The following is a 22886-nucleotide window of genomic DNA, read 5'->3' as shown; positions in this document are numbered from 1 at the left end:
ACGGTTGCGGTAGCTGAAGTTCAAGAGGGTCACTTTTTATGATTCAACATGATTCTACTGACTTTGTCTTATACATATAGTAATTAACTTTCAATAATATATAAGGTGTATTTAAAAACTTTTTCAAAATACAAGGTTTAAATACTAATAGTCAGAAGAGGATTTGGAAGACTCTAACAGAAAATCCAACTTCTCATTAAGCTATTTAAATTGCCCTTTTGTCTTTAGGGCTTCATCATCGTCACTAGTTTGGTTGATGGTGAAAGGGCTGAAAACAAAGTTTGTGAAGTTTTTTTGATCATCCCCAAAAAGAATATCAGGATCAGAATCAAAGGTGGGAGAAGTTGTAAATGTGGATGGTTCCCTTGTTACCCTAATGTTGGCATCTGCCCCCGTATCAGATACGTTGACATGAATACCGGGAGTATGTACCTCTTCTGAAACGGAGGTGACAATGACTTCTAGTGTACTTGTAATTCTAGAAGTAGGAGGAACAGTGGAATCAGTAAAGATAGGTGTAGAAAAAGGAATAGAGATATGTGGAAGAGAAACACCCACAGAAATCTTCAGTGGTACTGGGGTAATGGAGATAAAAATTGTAGTGGTTATCAGAGAGGATGGATGAGTGTTCATCTATAAGAAATCAGAAAAGGGAGTAGAAGAAGTAGGTGGAATAGATACCTTTGGAATTGGTTCAGTTGGAGTTGTTTCTGAAGTAGCCGTTGTGCCTTCTACCTCGTTCTGAACAGTAGCATCATCCTAAATATCAATACGAGTTTTGGATTCCAAAGCTTCTTGAACAACCGGAGATGGTGATCTCGGTTTTCTTGCTTGCTTTTTAACCTTCTTCGGAGTTTTCACCTCTTCGGAAGGGGCAGCTTTCGCTTTTCTCTTTCCTCCCCTCTTCGGTTTGTTTGTTTCCTCTATTGCCTTCCAAAGTTCATCTGACATGGGGTGAATACCGGATGTAGGTTGCTTGCGATACTCATTCACAATCGCATTATCAGAATGGACTTTTCCCAACATTGCTTCTGGAATAGAACCCACAAATGCGAAACTGGTTGGTTCAGACATCATAAAAGTCGAAGTCTGAAGAATCGGAATTGCAGCTACGATTGAATCAGGCACCAGGGGAACCTTGTAATGAGTCAAGGCACGTTTGACTGTTATGGATCAAAATCGAGCGCACGAGATCTCCATATTGCGAGTAGTGGAAGAAGTACTCTAAATAAGTTGAGTCCACAAAATTGAACCATAATCAAGACTGATGTCGTGGTAGAGAGTATAGATAATGGTGTAGAATAGCTTACTTATTCTATCAGATCCATAAACTAGTTCAGAAAAACTCTTGAATAGAAGAGTGGAGAGCCCATTCCACATGGGAGGAAGAAAAGGCTTCCTAAACTTAGAAAAAAGAGATATGTCTCCAATATATCCCATCTGGTGAAACATCTCGATGAGTGCAACAGTGGAGATTGATTTTGTATCGACGAGTCCTTCATATGAAACAAGCCCTAGAATTCTGCAAAAACTAGTTTTGTTGATTGAGGTCCTGTTAGTGGCAACCTCAAAGGTAATGATTCCATCAGCTTGCATGTAGGTGGCAAAAGAATATGCCTTAGAAAGATGGACCAGAGGAACCGATTCTGCCATGGTTAACGCTTGATCCACTGGCGAAAACCTTAAACATTCAATCATCGTCTTTAGCGCTTCATGGTAGCGAGTGGAGTCAAGATCAAGAACTAGATTTTGAATTGGCTTGATGTTCAACATGACAACATATGTTTATTGATCAGTGAATGAAGTGGTTTCAGATGATCATGTCATTGAAGCTTCGAGGAAGAAGGTGAATAGTAGAGAGAAAAGGGTTTTTGCTTTGAAATTTGTGTGAGCGGTGAGAGAAAACAAACCGTCAAAAACCTTTATATATATATCATGTGATGAGTGGTGAGAGAAAACCACCGATTGACATTCCATTATCCTGTAAGAGTAGCTTGGGATAGTGTGACAGTTTATCATGTGTCAGACCCTTGTAACTAACATGCGTAATGCCAGGGATTTGAAAATGACACGCCTGATTTGAATCCTTATCCCCAATAAATCCGTCGTTTCAGTTTCAATGCATTCAGAATTAACACCCAATCCATGAAGACCTGTTCTCTGAATTAAAAGTAATCATTCAGAATTAGAACCAGACATAAAGATTTATGTGCAAGTGTGTGCCAAAGAAAAATAAATAAATCAAAGTATATTTTATGGGATTCAATGATGTCAAATAAAATTGACATGAAATCGGATGGATCCCGGGCAACGATCTCTTCCTTCTGAGTCAAGAGAGACTCTAAAGTTCTTGTGTGGTATCCTGTTGAATTACAATCATCTACTAGTTAATAAATAGTGAAAGGCTTCTTTTAAGTAAGCTGCAAGGTTGGCTTAAGCTTCAACCAACTTCTGAAACTTGACATAAGTCCGAAAATCTGAGAGAAATACTTGTTTGACCAGTGTAGCCATAAGAACAAGTATGTTTTGGAAATTATTTAAGTGGCTGAATATTAAGGAAATATCAAGAAAAATAATCTAGATCTTCTAGGAAGAAACGTCTTAGGCTGAGAACACTTCATTAAGATCACTCAAAAAGAAAAATAGGATTTCACACAATAATGGTACAAACAAAAAAAGGTTTTATTCATCAATTCATTTGTGAAAATATCTAGAACATGTAATTGTTTACCGTCAATTTAGAAATGGGTTTCTCCATGGTTTTGATGGTCTTCGTAAACCCCATTTTGGACATAGTTCCAAATGTGTTATATGAATGGACCACACAACGGCATTTCGTGACATTATCGAAAATAATGTCCCATATTGCATGCTAGTCTCAATGACAAAAAGATGAGGTGTTACATACTATTATGGAATCCAATGAACTTTTTCATAATCCGAAGAAGACAAATCTGAATCGATTCTCCAAAATGTCTTATTTTAAACACAGCTTAATAGTAACTTGTTTGATAAATAAAATGTAATATTTCAAGCATACAAATAAAAAAATGTTACTTTAATGTTAAAAAAATTTTATGTGGGTCATTATGGGTGCCAAATCCAAATAAATGCAGAATAACATCGTCAAAACTCAACTTATCAATGACAGAAGTACATTACGATATAAGAGCATTAGATGTTGCAATTTCAAATAAAACCCAATGAATCCAAAAAATTCAAGGTAAGGGCCAAAATAAAATACTTGAGGAGGGATTGGTGCAAATGAAATGTATACCCACTTTATATATTGTCCGCAATACGGAATGCTATGTTCCATACATATGAGTAAAGAGGGGGAAAAGAGCTCAAATCCTATAATTTTAATCTTTGATATGGTCATTTTTGTCGATATCACGTTCAATATCTTTTAGGATTTGGTCATAACAAATATGCAAGAGTATCCAGATGGGAAAATAACTTGCCAATTTTTGAACTCTTGTTAATGAATATAAATAGAGAATTCTCTCTATAACTTCCATTGACAAATACAAACAAACAATGCACATAAGGAAAGGTCATTACAACAAATAACATACATAACTTGAATTAAAAAAAAAACACTTTTGATGAACAAAGTAAAGTGCGCACTTCCTAAATGATGACAAACACAAATCACTTGGTGTAAAGAACATCCTCCCATGGGTGCCTATATAGCGGTTGCTTCAACCTCTTTTGGTCAAACGTATGCCTACACGTAGTCAAAGGGTATTTTAGTCATTGAAGATATATATATATATATATATATATATATATATATATATATATATATATATATATATATATATATATATATATATATATATATATATATATATATATATATATATATATATATATAACAAACTTACCCAATGAGACCGATTGAACGGGCCAATACAAAGAGGCCATTAAGGTAACCAATATTCACAATTTCATCAATTTCTTGTTTTGTGAACATTCCACTTCCGGCAAGAAGATCCAAGAAAAGGGTACCAATGGCCCCATCAACATTCATCACTAAATTGTTTGCTTTTGAAAGAGTGTAAGTCTCAACTTCAACTGCATATTCCATGTATTTTGTTGATGGAAAATGCGTTCGTGCAAATAGTTGTAGCAATTCCACTCTTTTATCCCTATTATCACCTCGCTTTATCCTTTTTAACCACAAAAAACAATCCAAACATGTCAATTACTTTTCATTCACAAATAATTTAATTAAAAAGTAAAAGAAGAAAAAAAAACCTGTGCCCGATTCCTGGTACACGAATACCCTTCTTTTTCATGCTCTCAACAAACTCATATGGTGTAAGTTTCTGTCGAAAAAAAAAGATTAAGGATCCTTTGAGGTCAAACACGGTTGACTTTGACCATAGTTAACTAAACTCACCCTGTCATAAGCGTCCTTGAAGTAACGAGCAGCATCATCAACCGCACCACCAAAACGTGGACCGATTGTTAGCAAACCTGTTCTCAAAGTTTTGTAAAATATAATAAGATGTGTTTTTCTAAAATGACCATTTTACCCCTACATCCTAAAAATCAAATTTCATAATATTCATTAAGTTTACCTGAAACAAGGCTTGATACTAAATCTTTTCCTGCCCTTGCGGTTACTATTGTGTTGTGAGCACCAGAGACACACGGACCGTGATCAGCACACAACATCACGCAAATCTGAGAAAATTGTCCATTAGTGACAAACCTCTAGAAATGCGAGGGGGTTTTTTGAAAATTTAATAAACATACCTCGATGAAATGTGTGCAGTAGCGTGGAAGACTACGTTTGAACCACAACAGAGAAATAACATCACCAATACCCATTCCCTTTTCAACAATTGTGGACATTGGTACCCCTGCATAACATGGCTCCTCACCTGAAAATTGAAATTAAAAAATAATTAATCTCTATAAAATATTCATAAATGAATTATACCCTTAATTTATTTTTTATTTAAAAAAAAATTGTACCTCTATCGTCAGAAATGGTTGAAATGATATGAGTAGGTGCTCGTACTTTCCCGCTTTTAATTGCTGAGTTAAGATCTTCAGGGATTTGTGGAGGAGTGATTTCCTTAACAGGGGTAATCTTTCCCTCCCCAGCCTAATAAAACAACGAAATTTTTTGAGTTCGTGAAGGGCAAAATGGGAATATAAAAAAGATTAGGATTAGGATTTTTACCAATTTCTCGTATGTTTCCTTGATTGAAGCTTCAAATGATTCAAATGAAGTGGGGACAACTGCTCCGGCATCTTTGAGTGCTTCATTTTTAGCTTGTGCAGACTCCATTTCACCACCACTTTTGGCTCCCTGATTAATGAATGGGTAAGCGTAAAAGATTAAACATGATCAACAGAATTACGAAATTACCCTTCCAAATTAAAGAAAGAGAAAATAGCAAATGTAATGTACTTTCTTTCTTACCCACAATAGCAACACGCTTGAATTCTTTATCGATAATAGCAGTGTACTTTATTTTACCTATAAATTATAATAGCAACATACTTTTTGCTATTTATTTGTTACATTACATATTCCCATTATTGGTAAAGAAAATGCAAGTATGTTGCTATTATGGACAGGATAAAGATATGTATATATATTGATATTAAGGGTAACTAAAAAGTAAAGTACCATTGTCTATATTGGTGAAAGGTTGCTATTTCTTGCATAATTTAGCATTTAAGAAAGTAAGATAATAAACTTACTGCATGACCAAATTGAACTTCTGATTTGAAGAGACGTGCACAAGTTCCACTGACCCAAGCGCATACTGGTTTATTGATTTTTCCTGATTTAAGTGCTTCAACTAATGAATATTCATCTCTTCCACCGAGTTCCCCAAGCACAACAATCATTTTTATCTGAAAAATATATAAAAAAAATGTCAAAAATAATTAAATAAATAGAGAGATGAGAGATTTATAATTCTATATATACCTGTGGAATGTTGTTGAATCTCAAAACATGATCAGAAAGGGTGGAACCAGGAAAAACATCTCCTCCAATAGCAATGCCTTCATAGATTCCATCTGTCACACGTGCAATTGTGTTGTATAACTCGTTAGACATCCCACCCTGTAATTTAAAATTTTATTTTAACAATTATCTTATCTCTCACAATTACTAATACATGGTCAATTAAAGTCAAAATACTTACAGATTTTGAGACAAATCCAACACATCCAGGTCTATACAATTTGCATTGAATAATGTTATCAATTGTTCCAGCGGTGTCACCAATCTTGAAAGCTCCAGCTTGAATCCCACCAACAGTTGCAGGACCAATAACAACCTGCAAGAACAACCATCATTGGTTAACTACGATTAAAGTTGTTAAAGGGTATTATCATAATTTCGTACCTTGTTGTTTGACCTTGCATAGGAGATCAACTCCTTGGTGTCTGATTCAGGAACACCTTCAGCTATAATGGCCACAACTCTGATGGTAGGTTGTTTGAGGGCAAGTTTGGAAGAAGCAGCAGCACTGTATAAATTTATAAAAGTATTTAATTACCAAAATCAGAAATAAAAGCTTCATAACCACTAATGAAATAAGATACAACTAGTACACTAGAACTAACCTTCTGAATGATGCAAAGTTTATGAATACATCAGCAGTAGGATGTGCAGCACAAGCAGCTTCAATGCTGCAACATGGATGTAAATTTATAGTATTAAAGATAAGGTTTATCTTGTTATAATCGGAAATACATAAACATATATATATATATATATATATATATATATATATATATATATATATATATATATATATATATATATATATATATATATATATATATATATATATATATATATATATATAACATACGTGGAATGCACTGGAATAGCGATTTCCTCCTGCCCGAAGAATAGTTTCTGGAATCCTTCAGCACCAGGGTTGATGATTCCAGCAACTGAAGGTGTTTCTCTCCCTTCAAGATTGATAAAAAGTTGAAGTAATGTTAGTTGCAAGCTAAAGATGTATGAATATGAAATACAGAAAAGTTTATAGGGTAAGTTTAGATATACCACAAAGGAAGTCAAAATCAAGCATCCGTTGAATTGGTAATTGTTTGTAGTTATAGAACAATGCTTGTGTTGTACGAGAGAATATTTGTCCAGTCGCCATGGTGGTCACCTGTATGTAAGTAAGGTAAATGAGACTGAGACCAGAAATGAGAAATGGAAACACAGAAAGCGTGAAACGACATTTCAAATGACGATCCTTCAGTAATTGATAAAATTAGGAGATTTTTGAACTCAAATCAAAATCAGCCAACTTTTGTAACGATAAGGATGATCAAAGTTCAAACAAAGGGGATCAGTAGAACTTAAATCACACTGATTCGGCAACACCATAAAATCAGACCACACAAAATTGATCATATCTCTAACGATCAATGCAAATAGTGAAATAGTCCTGATCTTCTGGATAAGAACTACCATAGAAAGCTTGAATTTCAATAAAAAAAAACCAACTATTATTACAGCCACTAATCAGATCTGATAATCGAACTTAATTGAAAAATCTCAACCCGAAAATCATGGATTCCTATATAAAAAAAACATATCAAATCATGTACGTCTCGGAAATATCGAGTAAATCATATAAGATGGATCAAGCACTAAACAACTCAAGAGACAAATTCGAACCATAAAACACGCGAAAACACCTGAAATAACATAAAAATAGACATTATTAGAAATTTAAGTACCTCGGTATGTAAGTATTTGTTAAAACTCGTCAAATGTGAGTGAGTGGCTTTGGCGACGAGCTATGAAGTGTGTGAGAGAACAAATGGGTGTGCTGTATATATAGAGCGAAGAGATGGAGTAGACAAAAAGTAGTATGTATATTCTTGTGATATCTTGAGATAATATTATACATATATAATTTTTGTATGTATATCCGTTTTTTCAAAGAAACCATGCTACTGAGTGAAGAGGGGAAGATGGCGGTATGGTTGTTGGCACTTGTGGAGTGCGATGGCCAAAATTGACCTCCAAACAATTTTGCTTCATCAAACTTTTGTTTGATTTTGATAACTATAATGTACTATTATTTTATTAGATTTTGGGCAAATATTTCTTTAATTTCTTTAATATCTCAATATAATGACTTAAAAGGGTAATATATAAAAGGGTAATATATTTTTTAATTTATATACATTTGATCACTGAGTTTTTTTTCGTCCACATTACCACTTCAATTTGTTAAACTGTACACATTCAGTCCTTATGACCAGCTACTCCAGGTTAGTCAGAAAGAATGACTTAATAGGGTAATATATTTCTCATTTTGCACGCATTTAGTCTTTAATATTTAATACATATTTACTTATTAATATATTTTTGTTTTAAAATAAGTCATTTTTGTTTTTGTATTATTCAGTACTAATGAATTATTTCTTTAGGTTTTTCTCACGACATCTTACGTGGGACAATTATTGATGATGTGTTTGGGGCTGTTGATGCTTATATCCATCGCGACCTCAACTGCTTGGTTGCGTAGGCCTTCTGTTTGGCTTAGGTCTTGTGTTCTAAATGTCGTAACTTCTTCATAAAATATAACATTTTAACGATCTTTATATCAATGTGTTCGTTTTTTGAGTCTACTACAACTTTCGTTAAGATTACTCCTATTTAAATGTAATACATTTTTATTTACGATTTTATAAAAAAAAATTCATACATGCATTCATAAAAAACATATGGATATAAAGATCATAAGTAAAAGTATATTACTTTTTAACGGGAGTAATCTAAATGAAAGTTGTAGTAGACTAAAATATAAACGCATGAATATAAAGATCGTATGAATAAGTTATGATGTTTAGAACACATGACCTAAGCAACCAAGTAGTAGAGCTCACGATGGACATAAGCATAAAAAGTCTCAATCACCTCATTAATGATTGTCCCACGTAGGATCGTTAGAAAAACATAAAGAAATCATTAATAAGTACTGAATGAGTACAAAAACAAAAATGACTTATTTTGCAACAAAAAAATATTAAGGACTAAATGTGTATACAAATATTAAGGACTAAATGTGTACAAAGTAAGAAATATATTACCCTATTATGTCATTTTTACCGGCTAACATGGAATAGTCGGTCATAAGGACGGAATGTGTACAGTTTTACAAGTTGAAGGGGGTAAATGTGCACAAAAAAAAAACTCAGTGATAAAATGTGTACAAATCAAAAAATAAATTACCCTTTTAATTCATTATCCTAATGTTGTATTATTCTATTAAATTAGAGAGCTTGAATTTGAAAGTAATAATTTTGATAATGGATTCTTTTTTATTAGACTTTTAATATTGAACTTTATTATTACTTATAAATGTAACATCAAAATTATGATAAAAAATTTCTTTTTTAAATCGTGAGTAATCGTTGTTTTCTGACAAATCAAAAATCAAAACCAAACATTTACAAAACATTTTTCTCAAAAATAGAAATCATATATCAGAGTGTCCCAAATCAGTATCATCATAACCAAGAGGATGTGCACGTTCACGCATTCAATTTCTCACGGTCATCTGAAGTACCTGAAACATAAAACTGAAACTATAAGTCAAAGCTTAATGAGTTCCCTTAAAGTACCACACACAATCAAATAGATAATCATATTGCATGTTGGGTCCACAACCTCCCGGTTGGATTACCCTGGCCTACAACCTCTCGGTTGGATTATCTTGGCCTACAACCTCCCAGCTAGGTTACTGTCACACCCCCAAACCAGAACAGCGGAATCCTTCGAGGGCGGATGACTTCATGTAGTATCGTAACAGTTGAATACATAGTAAAGAAAGTAAAACAACCATCATATATATAATTTAAAAGTTACATTGTTGAATGTTACTTGTTTCAAAACAAATTACAATACGATAACAAAATGAGTTTTAAACCGATGCCTTAGCGTCACTTCTCCAAAAGCTGAAGTTTACCTGTATTACTGAATCCCTAAGAAATACAAGTAGATTTGAAAGAGTATATCAACATTTAAACTGCTGAGTTCATAACTATTTAATGTCAATGTTTGTATAAATTTGAATGAAATTGTTTGTAGATGTTTGAAAACTCCTAGAAAATCTCATATTTCCTACTAGTATAAAAGTAGTCTTCTACCAAGACCCGACTGTTTTGAATGTTTGCTTCTAGAAATTCTATATTTTTCCATAAGTGTGTGGTAGTTTATAAGTTCCAAAACTGTAATGCAATAGTGTTTTTCATGCCTAGAATAGTAGATTTATGTATGTATAAAATCACTAAGGCATTTGATAACCCCGTAAATCAATGTGTTTTTAATACTCCATATGAGTTTTATAACCATGCTATTGACCCAGACTACATGTAACAACGTTCTTCAGGCGTTGGAATGTTATGACGTTTGTCACCCCAGACCTGCTGGTCTAACTGTAGCTAACAGTTTAGGTGCGGGATTGTCAATCTCATATAGATCTTTACACAAGTATCACGTTCTCCCTACAAGAGATTATAGTATATAATACATGACTTTAACTGCATACTTGAATGTATATGAAGTTGAATGTCACACAAAACTTAGTATCAAATAGATTTACGTATGAAAAGTTCAATCGTTCTTGTATATGAAAGTATTTCCTTGATATAGTACTTATAGTATGTAAAATCTCATGAATATCTAGTAAACTATACCTATTATAGTTTTTCCAAAAGTCTGATTCGTTCGTATGATAAACCCTAGTGTAGTGTCGACTTTGTATGTAAAGTATAACATTTGTAATAACATTATTGAACATTTATAATTAAAATATAAATAAAGTGTTTGATATTTATATAACAACCTGTTTCATTCCAAAAAGACAAGTGTTATCGTGATATGTTGTGTGAGAATGTTTCCGTACGATTGTTATAAATCACATATGATTTATTATATAAGAAAAGTATAGCAAAAGATTGATGTTTTTCACACGAGGATAATCGTGTGTGTACTTGTATTCCCCCTCCCTTTTAAAAGTGTATAAAAGCATTTACAAAACATTTGAAAACGTAGTTATAGGGGTTTGAACTCACTTTATAGAATGAAGAAGGTGAGACGATAACCGAGCAGAACTTCGACTTGAGAAAGTTGATTTCTCAGGAATCTCGAGAGTGTAAAATCTTCCTTCGGAACTTGGATGTGAAGACCGGGGCTTCGGGATGGCTTCGAGGGTTTAAACACAGAGTTTCGGCACGAGAAAGAAGAGAATTGAGCAATGAAACCCGGAACCCTTTGAGCTCTATTTATAGCCCAATTTTTAGGTCCCACGTCATGGCAAAAGGGTTGCCCACGTCGTGGAGTCGATCCTACCCCCTTCCATGGACGAGACGTTTGCTGCCAAGCCTGAAAACCCACCAGTCATGGTCCCACGTTGTGACCATCTGTGCCACATCGTGGCCAGCCTGAGAGCCTCGGATTTTATGTCTCGAACTTGTAAAATTCGTAACATCCGCATACGAGCTCCGTTTTCGACGTTCTATATATGCACGCGTAGGTGAGAATATGCTCTACAACTCTTGTTTAGACTTCGTCGGCTAATTTTGGATTTATTTTTAATTAATTATTTTTAACAGGCCGGGACACAAAAAATCTGTCATAAATCCATAACTTCTTCATCCGACGTCCGTTTTCATCAGACTTTTTACCGTTGCGCTACTATTGTTGAGTTCTTCGATTTTCATTTAGGTTGTTTCGGCTAAAAGTCTCTCGATCTCTATTTCGAGTTTTTAGTTGTCTACTACTATACCCGGAACTTGGAAAAATCATAACTTCCTCATACGAAGTCAGACATGGACGCGCTTTTCACGTACGTTTACGGTTTAATGATATCTACAATTTTCATTTAGATACCTAAGGCTAAAAAAATTTGTATTGAAACTTCGCGTTTTACGTTTAACAGTATTGAAGGTTTTGCTGTGAATCTTAGGTTTGTCTTAACTTCTTCGTTATAACTCAGATTTTAGTGTTCTCTATATTTCTGAAACCCTTGACACGATATCTATCATTTATGGAATCCAGTAAAGACTTTTGAACATTTTATTTTTGATGATAGTTTCATTATATCAAAAGAGATTACAATTCTGGAGTTTTTAGGTCATTACATTGATTCGAAATATCAGGTTGTCACATCATCCCCCCGTTAGAGGGAATTTCGTCCCAAAATTAAATGTAAGGTAAATATTTGTGGATTAGGGAGAGAGATGCGGGTACTTTTGTTTCATTTGATCTTCGCGCTCCCAAGTATATTCAGGTCCCCGCTTTGCATTCTAGCGGACCTTCACAATGGGTATGCAACTTTGTTTTGTTCTTTTAATTTCCCTATCCATGACCTCAATTGGTTCCTCTATAAAAGTGGAGACTCTCGTTGATTTCGATTTCGTCTAGAGGGACGACGAGGGTCTCATCGGACAAACATTTCTTCAAGTTTGACACATGAAAGGTAGGATGTACGTTATTGAGTTCCCGTGGTAGTCGAAGTTTGTATGCTACCGAGCCGATCCTTGCAAGGATATCGAATGGTCCAATATAACTTGGATTTAGCTTTCCACGCTTTCCGAAGTGTATCAAGCCCCCCCACCCCAAGGTGTGACTTTCGAAAGAACGCGGTCTCCCACCCAGAATTCCAAAAGTTTCCTTCTCTTGTCAGCGTAGCTTTTCTGTCGGTCTCTAGAGGCTTTCAATCGTTCACGAATCTGAACGATGTTATTTGTCATTTCCTGAATGATCTTCAGACCTTCAGAGCAATTTCCACTGCCCCTAACTCCAGATCGTGTGTTGTATAGTTGGCTTCGAGTGTCTTAAGTTGACGGAAGGCATAGGCAATGACCTGACCTTGTTGCATCAAAATACAACCAAGCCCTTGATTGGATGCATCGCAGTAGACCACGAAGTCTTCTATTCCTTCTGGGAGGCATAGTATCGGTGCGGTGCATAAGGCTCACTTCCGCATTTGGAACGCTTTCTCTTGCTCCTCTTCCTAGTCAAGGGCCATGCCCTTCTGGGTCAAAGTCGTAAGAGGTTTCGCAATTTGAGAGAAGTTCTGAATGAACCTACGATAGTAGCCAGGAAGGCCTAGAAATTGGTGAATTTCTGTAGGCGTCTTCGGTGCTGACCAGTTCTTAATGGCTTTGATTTTGGAAGGGTCGACATGAATTCCCTCTTCACTAACAACGTGACCCAGGAATTCAACTCTTCGAATCCAAAACTCGCATTTAGAGAACTTCGCGTAGAGCTTCTCTGATCGTAATGGTTCCAAGATCTGACGTAGATGCTTACTATGCTCTTCCTTACTAAGAGAGTAGATAAGTATGTCGTCTATGAATACAATGATGAACTGATTCAAGTAAGGACGACATGCCCTATTCATTAAGTCTATGAATAATGCGGTCGCATTGGTCAATCCGAATGGCATCACTAAAAATTCATAGTGTCTGTAACGAGTTCGGAAGACTGTCTTCGGGACATCCTCCTCTAGCACTCGTAACTGATGATACTCGGATCTCAGATTTATCTTTGAAAAGTAACTCGGCCCTTGAAGTTGGTCGAACAAATCATCTATGAGAGGAAGAGTGTAACGATTCTTAACGGTAAGCTTGTTGAGCTCTCCGTAGTCGATGCACATACGAAATGATCTGTCTTTCTTCTTGAAGAACAAGGCCGGTGCTCCCCATGGTGAGAGGCTTGGTCTTATAAATCCCTTGCTGATCAGTTCATTAAGTTGATCGGATAGTTATTGCATCTCAATTGGTGCTAGACGATAGGGCGATTTGGCTACTGGGGTAGCCCCTGGAAATAAGTCGATTTTGAACTCGACTTTGACGTCGAGGAGCTCATCCTGGAAATTCTTCTGGAAGGATGTCGTAAAAATCCAAAAGAAAGTACGATTACTCATGAAGTAAGGAAAAAACATAGGTACTTCTGTTCTATCTGTATCTCTTGTCCTGATCAGTGGGAAAGGCATTTGTTTAGCTCCTAAGTTTATTCGCATGGCATCGCAATCACTCATAGTCTTGAGTAGTCTTCGTCCTAAAGTTCATATTAGAAGTCATATTTGGTTCATCAATCACAGCTTCGCGTATACGAGTCGTATATAATTAAGATTGAAAAGGCCGTAGAGTAAATGATTCTTCTCTAAGCTCATATCCATACAAGGAAAAAAAGTTAAAGCGGAATCATCAATTCTAAGCCTGTAGAACCATGATTATATACCACCCTTGCTTATACATTCCTCAACGATAGATTTAACCGTACGGGTCTTCGGATTGAACTTGACGTACTGTACAAGTGGTATTCCGGAGAGGTTTGTTGAGGTTTCTTCGGGAAGGATCCGAAACATAAGATACTCTACGCATGAGTACCTTAGAGTTCTGGAATGATGACTTTGCTAGAAAGGCGATTACAGGGAAAAGAAATTGGCGCTCGAAACTGGCATTGTGAGGATCGAATTAACTCAAGTTAAATGATAATGTCGGACTACTCAGAATAAAAGGCGTTAGACTAGTTTAGAAAGGTGTTATAAAAACATAACGGTGCAACTTTGACAGAGTTTCAGTACTTTAGTTTTATCTACAAGACTACTTCTACGAATAAGGTATACTACAAAAAGCAAGTACACGCAGCATGAGAGTCCCTTGACTGACGTGATCTCGCAAAAAGATATGACTCGAGTTGCACTAGTTTTTGAAAGTTTATAAGTCTACTATAACGACACGCCCTAGTATTTCAACATGGGTCTGGAGTAGTCTCTCCTGCAGCAGTGATCCTTAGTATCTTTCCGTCTGTGACAGAGTTCTTTGTTATTGGACAATCCTTCTTGATATGTCCTAACTCACCGTATAAATGACATATCTGGCTTGCACCAGCATCGGTGGTGGAAGTGATGTGTCGGGTCGGAGTTATATGGACACAAGTGCTTTCGTTGTTCCTCCCTTTTGGACAATTTCTTTTATAGTGTCCGGTTTCACCACAACCATAGCAAGTCGGGCTGCCCCGATGCTAGTGGCTTGGAAGATGGTTCGTGTGGGCGCTCTATAGACACGAGTAGTGTGCCCCATTCGATTGCAATTATTGCATTGCAAATCACGGTAGACTCCATTATGATGAAAATTACATTTTTCACACTTCGGGAGTGTTCCCTCATATGGTTTGATCAGTGCTGAAGTGGCAGGGGTCGCCACTTATTGCTATTGCATGGCAAGTCTTTGAGATCGCTTGCGCTCCTTTTGGGCTTGACGCTTTCGTTTATTATACTCAAATTTGTGGATTTGGGTGTTTGTAACAGTTACCATTTGTTAATTCCCGGATTGTTACAAAATTTTGAACTGTCAACACCTTTTACAGCCTCGATTGTGTTACCAACGTTGAAGTGTGCAAGGACAGCTGTCATGGCAGCTGTTACCGCGGCTTGGAAGGTGGCGGCGTCTATATGAAGGATCGGGGTTTCGTTGTTCGGTTGACTATTTCTGGATGACGACATGATTCTGTTATACGACAAGAAGAGGAGTTTGTGAGTGATTATGGTCGGTCCTAGATGTATTCTACTCGTTCATGTAAATGTATATTTTTAGTTTTGTTAAACTGTTCTCGATGGTTTGACCTACATCCCTATGATGCAGTATTGGTAAAGAGTTGAAGTAAGTTCGTAGAATGGTCACTAGACGATTGCATTTTTGAACTAGGCTATCATTGGTTGGTGGATAACATGATCCAACCTTCGACAAGAATTGGAAGTGATGCATGAGCTAATTTACCACATCTCAATAATTTGACGAAACTGATGTTTAGATAGAATTCTAACGACAGTAGAATGAAATTATTTGAACAAGGATTGTCACAAAAATTGTTGGATAAGGTGTCTAAGTCCATAACTATTTCTGGTATGTACTTGACCCGACCCGGCATGGTCCATTTGGGTTGCATGACATCATGCATTTGGATAGACTAAATGAGGGAAATAACATTTATGGTTTATTAATATATTATAAGTTCTAATATATTAATAGTATTATTTAATTAGTATTGATCAATAATTAATTTGGAATTAATTAAGTGATCAAAAGATAACTAATTAAATATATGGGTTAATTATGTAAATCATCCATAATTTGTATAGTGGGCTAAAAGGCTCCATGGATTATCAAGTTGGGTTAAACCCATAGGATGCTCCATGGATGCCCCATGGGAGTTACTATTGGATTAGTGTCTAAGTCCATAACTATTTTGGTATGTACTTGACCCGATGGTGCATGGTCCTTTTGGGTTGCCTTCATTAAAGCAACTTGATAGGATGAATTACGGAGAGAAATGATTAATTATGATTTATTAATATATTATGAGAAAAATATATTAAAGAAGAAATCATATTGTTTAATTAATATTAGTCAAGAATTAATAAGAATTAAGTTTGTGGCTAAAAGACATTAATTAAACTTAAGGGACTAAAACTGCCAATTGTATAATAGTTGAATATTCGGGTAATGGACTCCATATTAGAGGAGTGGACGAATTCTATGGGGGAAACCCATTAGAAATCATCCAAGGCCTTTAAGAAAGGAGTCCATGGATTGCTTAGGGCCTAAGCATCCAAATTAGGGTTTCCTTGTTAAATAACCCTAATAGCCTTACTATTTAAGGACCCCTTGGGCACCAAAAAACGTGGGCAACTGAATCCTTAGGGTTTCTACATGTTTTTGGGTGTCTTCTCTCTCCTTATTCTTCATCCTCTTGCTCTTGGTGTTTGTGAGCCATTAGAGGAGTGACATTTGTGACTCTAAGCTTTCTAAAGTCAATACAATAAGGATTTGAGATTGTTATTGCAACATAACAATCAATGTAATATCTTAAACCTATTTCTTATGTTAATATGATTACTTGTATGCTAGAATTAGGGTTTTAAAGTCTTGGATAAATAGCATGTACAATAGAGAAACCTAGATCCAAGCATTAGGGTTTGTATGAGCACATAGGATGTTCTTATGGCTAAAACCCATCAGTGGTATCAGAGCCTTGATTGGTTTCTATTGTATTGATGCCTTGGTTATTTGTTCAAGCCTTAAAAAATCGACTTTTTGCCTCCTGCCTGATGAACTCGGCGAGTCCCATTGTGGACTCGGCGAGTCCATAGGGGTACTCGGTGAGTTCGAGCGTCAGAAGGAGGGGATTTCGGGATTTCTTGTTGTTTTACTCATGGATACATGCCTTATCTGTTTTAGATCATTAAAATCTGATTTTATGCATATTTTTTAGTATATCCTTGATTAAACAAAAGATAATTACCAATTGATTGGATAATAACTTCCTTATATGATTAAAGTTGATTATTTGTATTAATTGGGTAACTTAGTTTGCAAGAAATTAAAATTAGGTCAAATATAGATAATGATAAAATAAATTGTTTAATTTATATTATTTGTTATTTGATCCTTGTGTTATGAAAAGTTTCAATTTTTCCCCTTTTGGTTTTATAGTTTAAATTTGAACTCAAAAGTTTTGTTTTGAAATTTAAATAGTTGAAACCCTAATGTTTTGAAAAAGGTTTCAAAACTTGCCCTCAAGTTTTGGAATTTAAATTTTGATTGAAAAGTTTGATTTTGAAATATTTAAATTCTAAACCCAAATGTTTTGAAATGTTTCAAACTTGCCCTCAAGTTTTGGAATTTAAAAGTTGATTAAACGTTTAATTTAGGAATGTTAAATTGTAAAACCCTAGTATTGTTTTGAAAAGTTCAAATCACACCCTTATGGTTTTATTAATTAATTAAAGTGTATAATTAAAAGAGATTTAGTAAATCCATAAAGTTTTGGTGTACAATTTAATTAAATTAAAAGTATAATTATTAAATTAGACCACCTAGTATTATAAAAGTGTAAAATACACCCTATACTATATATAACATTAAAAGTCGAACATTATATATATGTATGAGTAAAAGTCAGTCTTACCGTTAGTAGGCCTCATTCACGAAGCTGGTCTATAAGGGTGTTTAAGGAAATTGTCTATAAAATGACGATTGAATGGGTATCCACTCTTACCCACCGCACTCTTGACTAGTGGAGGGTCGTTAGCCGAACGGGTAGGATAGGACAGAAACCTTCCATTATAAGTATAATGAAGTATAAAAGTAACTAAATTCTTTTTCAAAATTCCCAATCTTAATTACTTTAGGCAAAAGTGAATTGATGCAATTCCATGAAATTACACTTTGTACCCTTGCGAAGACGCTAGTGGAGCGTGTGTGGTTAACCGGCACACTAAATGGTTCTAAGCAAAGGTAGCAAAGGGTGACTCAATGTTTGTCATAGTTCGGTGGAGCGTGTGTGGTTTACCAGCACATCGAATATATGACTGTAACATGTGAGGGCACCATGTAGATTTGCATGGTTATTCACACCCGCTTTGTGATCCTCGGCATCCCAATCAGAAACTAGAGGGGCATATCGAGATTTAAACATGCCATTGAAAAGGTTCAATGAATCTCAAAGGATCTAGGAGTTTTCATAGATTTAAAACTTAAATTTCTTTTTCGTTTTTAATGGTGGAAATTAGTGAATTGTCATTCACTTACCTTCAAATATTCTGCAACTAGATTACGGCATCCCTTTTTTAGGTTGTAGCGTATTGTGTTGTGTCCTAGCCTTAATATCTCATTTGGGTGATTTATTAAGGACTCAATCAATCAACTAACTTGAATTTGTTTTCTCCCGTTTTGTAGATGTCAAAGTACGACAACTATGGTCTTCCCAAATCCCGTGGAATAAGCATTCCACATGAAGATGATATTCCACGATTCGATCGAGGAACAAGAAATCATGCTTCACTTCCTCCTCCTCCTCCTGTTGATCTCCCTAACCCACAAGATCGAAGAATTGAAAGGTTCAATGTCACTAAAGCCCTATTGGAAATGAAACATGAAGATGGTAAACCTGTGTGTGCCCACGTTCTAGGAATGAAATCATACATCGATAGGTTGATAATGTTGGGTGTGTCGTTCCCTGATAAGTTGGCTGCGAACTGGGTTCTGCAGTCACTTCCTGAATCATATAATGAGTTCAAAAGAAAGTATTATATGATGGATCATGACGAAAACGTCATTGACCTAACTTACATGCTCATTGTTGCTGAATCAGAAATGATTTGGCAAAGCGATGGAGCGTATTTGTTGGGAAAGTCAACCAACCATGCTTCCGAGGATGTTCTAGGAGAAATGACATGCGTTTGCTGCCAAGAGAAAGGGCGTTGGATACAAGTCTGCCCTAAGAGCCTGGAGAGTCCAGAAGATGGGAGAGTCAAAGAGTATGGTTGTGCTTCAGGTAAAATCCACTATCTAACTTCATTAAGTTCCTATTCGTTGATTCTTAATACATGATGTGATAAGATTGCATTTGAATGTTTTGCAGGATCAGTGAAAAGAGAGGAAGCTTGATGAAAGAGCAAGATGAGTCTAATCACGAAGAAATGGATCTCGATCGCATGGATTCGAAGATTAGATTTTGAGCTTAGAAAGTTATGATAGAGTTGTTAGGAATATTTGATTACATAGTTTTTCAGTTGATTTTGCATTGTAAGGACAAATGTTTTCCGTTGCTATTATAAATAAAAATAAATTTTGGTTTGACTCATTTATTTATTTAGTTATTTCCTTTCAATAAAATCGTTATGAAAAATTGATGTTTATATATTTCTACAATAAATGGATGTGATTCTTAATTATGTTAATTGTGGAAATGTCAAGAATTTACCAAATAGGGAGTGTTTCCCATCGCCCAAGTTTCAATTGGACAGAAACTTGGAATCATGCAGCTTGGTTGCACGATGAATGAGAAATTTCATATTTGGAAATTAGACTAAGTCGTTGACAAAGTGTCAAGTGAAGGACTAGGAGATCGAGTACACAAAGTTATGTGTTGAGCAAGTCCACCACAAGAGTAACAAAAATATTCGTTTAGTAAATATGATTATATTTATAAGATTAAGTGTAATTCTGAATTGATTGAAAAGGTTTAAATCAATAGCAGAACGAATAAGAAGAATCAAGTAGGCAGAAAGATAAAAGGTTCTCTATTCTAAGAAGAAGGGAGAGTACTTTTTATGATGAGTCTTAATGATTAAGAACCATATCTCAATTGATCCTCTAAGTAAATCTTAGTACAATTGTATGTCTAAGAAGAGGAATTAAGAATTGATGAAATGGTTAAATCAAAGAAGTCAATCATACTTCGTTCCAAAACAAGTCTTAGAGTTAAGATTGTGACATTGACTGACAAGTCTTAAGAAGGTTTACAATATTTATTAAGTGTAGAATTTGGAAAAGGATTTTCTTATTTTCGTACATTTGAAATTGGAAAGTTGTGATGTCTTGGATAAGACAAAGACCAACTAGGACCAATTTTATATGGTGTTTTGTCTTGATAAAAGCTACACTAACTCTTGAATATTTATTTGTCAAGAAATGTTTATTGACAAGAAAATCTTATATGTCAAGGAGTCAGTGGGAGTCTTAATGGTCTTGAAAAAGTTTAAGAACTAATCAAGAATAAACCTTATCGATCATCACTAGCACACGATTTGAGGTTTACAACCTATCGTGTTGACACTATTTTCTGCGGTTCCATATTAAGTTAATTAAGCATGTGAGTCCTATAAGTTCTCATTTGAGTGCATAAAAGGCAAGGACTTTGATCAATGAAAAGTACATTGATGGGAAAGGGTGAGCTGCTTAACTACTTGGAAGACATGGTGGGCAGCCGTGTTACCATAAGGCAAGAAATCAAGATTAAGAAAGTTCAGTCCATATGAGTTTGAATTTGTCATAAACTTTGTTTTTAACAAATTCACATGGATAGGAACGTATACACCATTAAAATCGAAGTTTCATAAGATTTCCTCCTTCATTAAAACGACTGTGAGGAAATGCTTTCACTAAGGAGGCTTTTAAGAAGATAGTGATTGTGAAATTGTATTCTCGAATTCGATTATGGTTACGGTATCCCTTTCCGTGATTCGAATTGTGAGATTTGGCAATTAGTCTGAATTGTTTAAGACACACATATGAGCTATCTAAGGCAAAGGTGTATAAGTTTAAGAAGCCTTGATAAAAGATTATCAAAGCATTGGGTATTAGAAATATGAACTTAAAGAAATTCAATAGGCATTGTTATTTCTGAAAGTTAAGTTGTTTCTGAATACGTGTCAAAGCTAGGGGGAGCATAAGTGTTATGTTGATAATAATCATCATGATAGTGGGAGCATAAAAGTTGTGCTGGTATGATTATTAAGGCAAGTATTGCAAGTTAGCAATATTAATTATAGAAAACAAGAGTCATACTTTGCAAAGTAGTAAGGATGTAAAGTTGTTATTTTGTAATTAAGGGAGAAAATATTATGCTTCATTTCAAATCTAAAGGCTTAGGTTGTGGAATGTTGATATTTTTAGTCAAAGATACATAGTGTGTTCTTAAATTTCGATTATGATTACGGCATTCCTCTTCATAGTTCGAAATGTGAGAACGTAGCACATAAAATATTATGGCAGAAGATTGATAAAGTATTAAATCTTCATGTAAGACATTATGCATCGTGTCCCGTACACTTGGGGTATAAGATCGAATTGCAAATGCTATAATATTTGACCATTCTAAAATTTTCCAAATGTCCAGCACATTTAGAGGGAAAAGGACAAGAATCGGTTTTGACTAAGATAATTAAACAACTATCAAAGGACGATCCAAAGCTTGCTGAGGATTGATCGCTTGTGACTAGTTGGAAGTATGATATTGGATGGAGCGTATCGACATTATTATGAATAGATAAGATTCTATTAAGAATGAGTTGTGATATGGTAAGTATGGAAAGCTTTCCATATTGGGAGTTGGATATTGAGAATCAATGTCTAGATTAGAAACTTTTATGCAAAAGGATGTTCAAAGGAATGTACTTTGAGTGAGAGACATCACATCTACGAAATTGTCTTGTAAAATTTTCCGATAGAGAGCTTTGTAATATCATTGGTAATAGTCATTGTGACTTTAGTGCAGTGACATTACGAAAGGATCATCGCATAAAATGTTAGAATCTAACATATTCTATAAGTGGCAAGAATTTTATATTCTTTCACTTGTGAAAAGGATTAGGAGTTGTGAAATGAGTGAGATTGGAAATGTGTTCATTTGATCTATTTCACAAAGTAAGAACCATAGGTAAACATTGTGTGCATGAGCATGGGACAAGTGTAATAATTCAAGTAAGAAGTTGATTACCCGAAAAAACAAATAATGAGTAATCGATATGGTGATAAATAAAAGGTGTTTTATTTATACCCAAAGGTTTGAGGCCATATGGGATTAGTATTATTCTTGTGTTTCACTTTGCATGTTTTGACTTCCTGAATAATTTAATTGGTTAAGGACAGTCAAATTATTCAAACAGACCACGGTCGTTCATATCTTGGAAGTAGATATGAAAGAAGACTGTCGTGAATTGGTGTGTGGATTGTCTAAAGAGTATTAGACATAAGCAATTGTTTGCTGCAACGTTCATGAGTGCTTATGAATATGATTTGAGCATTGGATTAAACCCACGCTCACTTGGATCACTTCATGGATTTCATCACGAGTGATTGGTGAGACGATAACATCTTATATTCTTGAAACCGAGATGTGTGAGTTGTATCTTGCGAGTCGGTTGCACATTGATAATATGTAAACGCACCAGTAACTTGGTATTATAAAACATATTATTGTGTGTGATTTGGTGAGTAAGTGCAAGCGAGCATTGAGTCAAAGTTTATCCGTTCCTTTTATCCAAAGTAGGATAAAAGCGATATCTTTGGGCCCC

At 35.1% G+C, this 22886-nt stretch overlaps 1 protein-coding gene across 1 annotated transcript; it reads right to left on the bottom strand.

Moving 5' to 3' along the window:
• Positions 1-3485: 3485 nt before the first annotated feature.
• Positions 3486-7950, bottom strand: LOC111880991 (ATP-citrate synthase beta chain protein 2). The gene is made up of 16 exons (XM_023877396.3): positions 7741-7950; positions 7055-7163; positions 6855-6957; positions 6604-6669; positions 6383-6506; positions 6180-6314; positions 5960-6097; positions 5728-5883; positions 5201-5329; positions 4990-5122; positions 4768-4895; positions 4590-4695; positions 4409-4485; positions 4264-4334; positions 3891-4175; positions 3486-3730 (listed from the first exon to the last, which is right to left on the bottom strand). The coding sequence occupies exons 2-16, from the start codon at positions 7152-7154 to the stop codon at positions 3655-3657; spliced, it is 1827 nt and encodes a 608-aa protein (XP_023733164.1). The 5' UTR covers positions 7155-7163; positions 7741-7950; the 3' UTR covers positions 3486-3654.
• Positions 7951-22886: the final 14936 nt, after the last annotated feature.

This window comes from Lactuca sativa, chromosome 6 (genome assembly GCF_002870075.4).
Source record: "Lactuca sativa cultivar Salinas chromosome 6, Lsat_Salinas_v11, whole genome shotgun sequence".
In the NCBI taxonomy this organism is placed as follows: domain Eukaryota; kingdom Viridiplantae; phylum Streptophyta; class Magnoliopsida; order Asterales; family Asteraceae; genus Lactuca; species Lactuca sativa.
This window is presented reverse-complemented; position numbering and strand designations above follow the sequence as displayed.